Source organism: Platalea leucorodia (assembly GCF_965183815.1).
Source record: "Platalea leucorodia genome assembly, chromosome: 8".
Lineage (NCBI taxonomy): Eukaryota > Metazoa > Chordata > Aves > Pelecaniformes > Threskiornithidae > Platalea > Platalea leucorodia.
In genome coordinates this window covers 5,752,965-5,758,964 of record NC_138830.1, presented here as the reverse complement: position 1 = coordinate 5,758,964, position 6,000 = coordinate 5,752,965, and the positions used below count along the sequence as shown (strand labels likewise).

Below are 6,000 nucleotides of genomic sequence, written 5' to 3'. Positions count from 1 at the left end.
CTGTAGATAAAGGTGACACTAGCTTAAAGTCCAATATATTGCCATCTCCTAGGACTGAAGCAGGTGTTGCGGGAGGGCAGGAATCTTCTTTGTTCAGGAGTATAGAGATTTAATTGCAAGCCCCGAGGACAGAAGTAATCACGCCTAAGCCACCGGTACAGCAAAGCTGAGGCCCATTTGCACCTCAGACCTGCACAGCTCTGATCTGGGGCAGATGTGCAACAATTGCTTTCCATTTCGGGGAGGCAGGAAAGGGCATCGCTACAGCAGATCAATTTTTAAAAATTGGCCTCTGCTTGAAACTCCTCAGGTTTGAAATTAAGTTTAACTGAGATGAAGAAGAAAACGTTTCGTGTGAGCGTCAAGCAGTCGAAAGGGAAAGCAGCCTCTGCTCCCGCTGTGCTGGCAGATACATCTTTCTGTCACCCTTCATGATAATCACCCCTGCCTTTTCACGCCCTCTCGCTGTACCGCAGCCAGCCAAAGCCGCTCTGCTTCTACCCTGCAGTTAAGACCCTCCTGTTGATCTTTGCCGTACCACGTACCTGCATACTCAGCTGTAAGAACTGCTTGTTTCATTTCACTATGCCATTTGATTATTTTAATTATCTAACTTAGAACGAGAGGTTCTCAGAGCAAGGATCATTTTTTACCGCTTAGAAAGCATCAAGCATCTCGTATGCGTGTAATTGAGGTCCTAAAGTCATTAAGGCAATAATACAGGAAAGCTGTACAAAATTATCAGAGAAAACACAGACAGAAAATATGAGATACAGTTCTGGGGGGAAAAAAAAATTAAAGTTCTAATCTTCAAGTCTTTGGCTTCATTACTTAACTCTCCTCAGCTTGCTTTACTTCATGAAGTTGTCCCCCAATTCCTATATCCATGCCGCTAGGTACTAAAACGGCTCTGAATTAATGAACACATATTTGATATTACCCATTTTCATGGTACTATGCAACTATGTTCTTGTAGGAAGGGATTTTATTTGCTTTAAAATTTACATGATGCTGGAAAAAACAAGTTTTGAACTTGTAAATGACTATGCACTTGATACTTATTTTTTTAAAAGCATATGTAAACCTGAATAGTCCTACTGAATTCAGTGTGACGAACGTCTCAAATCTTTGCAGGATTTGGTCTGGAAAATTACACATGCAAATTATTCCACAACAGGATATTTTGCAGATTGACTTAAACTTGAGGATGAGCCAAAATACCAACATTATTTCAGTAAGATATGCAAATTGGTTTGAATAAAGTCCATTTAATAGCGAGAGAATATTTTCCAGTGGAAATGATAAGACAAACGCTCAACCATATACTGCAGAGAGCAGTAGCTCCTGAGCAGAAGCTGCACCTGAGGTCAGAAACCAGCTCCTTGTTTTCTTCCTATAATCTGACCTTGCTCCTTAATGAATAGCAAAGCTCCCGGTGGAGAAAGAATCAGGACTTGAGTTTTTAGAAAAAGAACCTCTTAAAACGTTTCTGTCAGTTTAGGCAAGCACTTGAATAGTCAATTACTTTCCCCAGATTCATCTAGAACAGGTATTAAGCTCGAAAAGGTAGGAAATTAGGCTGCCTACAGAGATTTCTTGCCTTTCAGATTCAAAAAGGAGATTAGAGTAAAACAATATCAGAATATTGGGGCTTTTTGTCATATCCAAAGAAACACAAAGTATTTTGTTCATTTTTTAGTCCAAGGGAAGAAGAGCTATGATTGCCATGATTAACGTTTTGACACCACCTAATCCAATCAAGCCTCCAGCTCAGCTGCTAATTGTCATTTGCATATGGCTTCACGGGATACAAAGGGATGTCTGGTAGAAGTGCGAGATAAAGTTCGGGGTCAGCACTTATTTAATCTGAATTAATGAATATCGAACCTTGGGGACAGCACATACTTAGGAATAAAATCCCTGCAAACATCAGATTCTTCTCTGGCCTCGCACTTGCATTTCTCTTTTTAGGGTTTGAACAAGAAACTCTTGCAGAAAACCTTACATCTGGAAGAGGGTAAATAACTGATAAATACCTTCACTGGACCCAAACTGTTTGGTTTAAATCAGATCTGGATTTAGATTGCTCTCAGTTTTAAAACACTCCACGAACATCCAAATGCCTAGAAACTTCAGCTGGACTTCAGTCAGAAAAACGACTCAACACAGACAAAAAAAAAAACCCATAAAAATAACCTCATTGATTTCAGTTACTTTGATGAAAAACACGGGAGAAGCTAGAGAGGTGGGATCCTAGTTAAGACCTAAGAGCTGTGTAAGGACGAGATCCCAAGTAATGACTGAAAGTGTTGCCCCCAAGAAAAAAGGGAGTGCGTTGTAAAAACTAATAGCATGTAGCAAAGGCAGTTTCACCCTGTATACAGCGTTCTTTATACACACCTTCCTTTGTAACAGGAGGTTTATTTTTCTTCCAGCTTTGCTTCCTTCTTCTTTCTTTTTATCTTGCCTTCACTGCACACTCGCTCATGGAGTTGCCTTGCTTTTTGTTCATGATCATGAATTTCTTTTGGGAACAGGTTCTTCTCATCAAATACAGCTTTCAAGGCTACAAAACAGGAGTGAATTCCACATCAAACCCAGTTATACATGTGAGGTACGCTGTGAAAATCAGGCTGCTGGAAGAGGAAAAAAATAAAAGAGGCAGACCTCAAGCACTGTACTTCACAGAGAATAACGCTGAATTTTCTGCTTCCAGTTCTGCTGACAAGTTTAGCTTTTTGGTCATTTTTCTCCGAGTAGGGAACCAAGGCTTGTTCAGTCCCGAGGACTGCGCTGTATCCATCTCTCCCTTGCACCCTTTGAATTCATTGGCCAGGTCTAACAAATCTGATGGAAGAATGAAGATCTCTGAGAACTTAATTCCTATAATACAGGAAAACAGATGGACTGGATGGAGGAAAAAAAAAGCCTTCCCCTTGGAGAAGGAAGGCAAGGTAACTTTGGTGCCAGTAAAAGAGCAGGGGAGGACAGCCCTTCTTTGGAGATGCCCCCATTCCTGGGAAGTCCTCAGCCAGAGCCAGCACCTTGTTGGGCCCTGAAGTCAAACCCAGTCAATCGCAAGGGAGAAATCCCTGGGACTCTGCCTTCACTGGTGCTTTTGTAACGGCTTATTATATTTTATTTTTTCCCCGCTTAGATCTCTATATTAAAAATTAGCTGGAGATCCTGAAAAGACCAAAGGGAGAGGCCTCCCTCCCTGTACGTGGTGCCCGTACCAAAACCCTTCCAGCGTCGAGCAGAACTTTGCTTTTTACTTTTTCACAGAGGCAGTTAATCCCCTGCTCGACTCAGGGAGACTAGACTGGCTTTTTTTTCTTTTTCCCTTCTCCAAATCTCCATTCTCTTAATTTATTATAACTTCTATCCTGACATTAAGGACTCAAAAAAGAAAAAATCAAATTATCCACTATTGAAACAAGAGCATTAAAACTGTTCACGAAACATCTGCATGACTGAGCAGGTTTACCCTGCAGCCATTTATTTACATATATACAGCAGGCTGATCTTCAGGGATTCCTCCAGTCCCAGATTAAGGACAAGATTCTTTCTTCTCATGTGCATATATCCCTCCCGCTAAAGCCAGACTAGTTCATGAATAAGAATGAAATGATATTCACTGAGCTGTTACTATGACACCTGATAGTATCTCATTTGAGCAGTGTAGGCTGGAAGTCTGTACTACTTTCTTTGGGAAAGGGGCCTGAGGAATTAACTTGTTAAGCATTTCATACGCTCATATATCGTTAACGAGATGACGAGCGTTAGCTCATCAGAACATGGATGAGCTGCAGAGATCAAAATTGCTGCAACCATTTAAGCTGAAAGTTCACTTGCATTTAACAAGCTATGAATCCAGTACGTGAAGACTGAATTTTATTCCCAAGTGATTGTTAACACTGTAGATACCATTAAAAAAAATAAAACTCAAAGGCACACAATACTCCCTGAGCCCTGCTCATTACTGCTTAGGCAGGAACCGATACCCTTTGTGCAGAGTAGGAAACTAAGAAGCAAAAACGTCAAGACAAGTTTTTGTCCAGACTGGGGAATCTCACCTTACAGCTATAATTACAGGTACTTAGCTCTGGGAGAGCTACAGGAGTTTGTCTATTGATTTCCGTAAGCTTGGGATGAAACTCGCAATGATTTAAAGGATTAGAATTTTAAAGATGTAAGCTGCATTTCTGGCTTCAGTTAATTAAAAGGTACAATAAACTCAAAAAAAAAAAAAGCTAATTAATACGTTACCAGGGTTTAATACTTAGTTGGTGTATTTCGGATACAAGAAAGCAATTTAAACACACGCTTAAACGTGAACAGTTTTGACTAGGCATTGTTAAAGTTAGCTGCAAAAAGAACCTGATACCAATTTACTGAGACCCTGATCCAACAGGCAGTAGAGTGCTGCTCCTGGCTTTAATGAGAGAGGGTTCAAAGCCTCAAACAACAAATCAGCTCACAGTGCCCATGTCTACAGCACAGCCACTGCAGGAAAAATTCTTAATCATCAGCGTGCTTGAGGTATAACTGTGCCCATAATACATTAAAAACACTCAGTGGCACAAACCGGACCAACGTGACAGAGATTTGTATTAACAATCCAGCTGTTTCCTCTGTACAGTGGTCACGGAGAAGCCAAGTCCACTTAGAAATAAAATACAGATTTACTAACAGCTGTGCTTATTTCGTTTGATAATGGTGATATTCACACATAGCAATTACACTTCATTCAAGTTTTGCTTTTAAAATTGCACTGCCCACACTATTTTTATGGCATTATCTCTCATCTCTCATTTTGAGCAACTCACAGTGATGCGGGAAGTGCAAGACTTATTCTTCTTTTGCTTGATGAGGACGAGCTTTGGCTAGTTAAAGCTAAACTAGCGGGAAAGTTCTGAAATGCTGGAATCGTCTGTATTGAAAGCACAGTGTTTTACACCTTGCCTTTCACAGGAAGAGCAGAGAGAGGTGGGGACAGACAGGGAGTGAGAGAGAGACTGCTAATGAAAGCCTTCCTGAGAAATAACATCCCTTGGTCAGATGAAAACAGGCACCTGATTAAAAAAAAATACGGCTCATATGACAATTAATTCAGCTTCAAAGTATTTAATTTAAAGATTGCACATTTGGCCTTGCTGAGTCAGCTGCAAAGCGTCTAACACAGTCAGGGTCTTTCACCTCATTTCTTTCCACAAGCTTAGCTAATGACCTTTGCTATCCATCTCACCGAAAGCTGAGAGCGTCTCACCAAATACCGACCTTCGAATAGTTGATATTTGTATCTCCAAACCATGATCAATTGAATGCTGTAACGTGTGTGGTTATGTCATGTATCCTTCGTACCATAGTCGGATTGTTAGCCGTTATGTTTTGAGAGGAGGTTTTCTAAAGGATAGGGAGAAACTGCAAAGCAAATTGCAAAGCCATCAGAAAGCCTCATCGAGGCTGCAAAGACACTAATGAATGCACAAGTCAACTTCTTTAATGAATCAAATTAAGCAGTTATACAAAGTTTGCCAAGAGCCAGCTTGACTTGAACAGTGGAAAGGTGTCTCTGAACCAAGATGACACCTAGATAGCAAATACCTATTTTAAGGAGACTGGTACTGCTGACATTTTATTGGGACTTTGCTTGTTTAGTAGGGACACCTAAAGCAGAATGTTGTGTCTGAAGGTGCTTGGTAAAGAGCGAGTACAGAAGTAATTGGGTTTTTCCAGCCTCCTTTTTAGGACTATGTTTACTTTCAAACATTTCCAACTTTGTTCCGTTTCATGAAAAAATTCTTTTTAATGACCAGTTAAGCCATCACCAGCCACTCACACATCCAGCGCCGGCCAGGGAAACGAGGAGTTGTCTGATGCTGCTGGGTTTTGACTGTAACTACGCTAAGGAGAAAATTCTTTCTCAAGTTAGCTGAAGCAGCCTCTTGCCCAGCTTTCATTCTCCCATATTCAGTCGTTTGACAGTTGAATGAAGCT

At 40.7% G+C, this 6,000-nt stretch overlaps 1 protein-coding gene across 1 annotated transcript in view; it reads right to left on the bottom strand.

Annotated features, from left to right (window-relative positions):
• Positions 1-2,420: 2,420 nt before the first annotated feature.
• WDR49 (WD repeat domain 49) overlaps positions 2,421-6,000 on the bottom strand; it is a gene marked incomplete at both ends in the record, with an annotated part of 28,614 nt that continues 25,034 nt past the window's right edge. Inside the window, 1 exon segment of the mRNA XM_082319009.1 lies at positions 2,421-2,566. Within this exon segment, the coding sequence (XP_082175135.1) occupies positions 2,421-2,566 (146 nt within the window).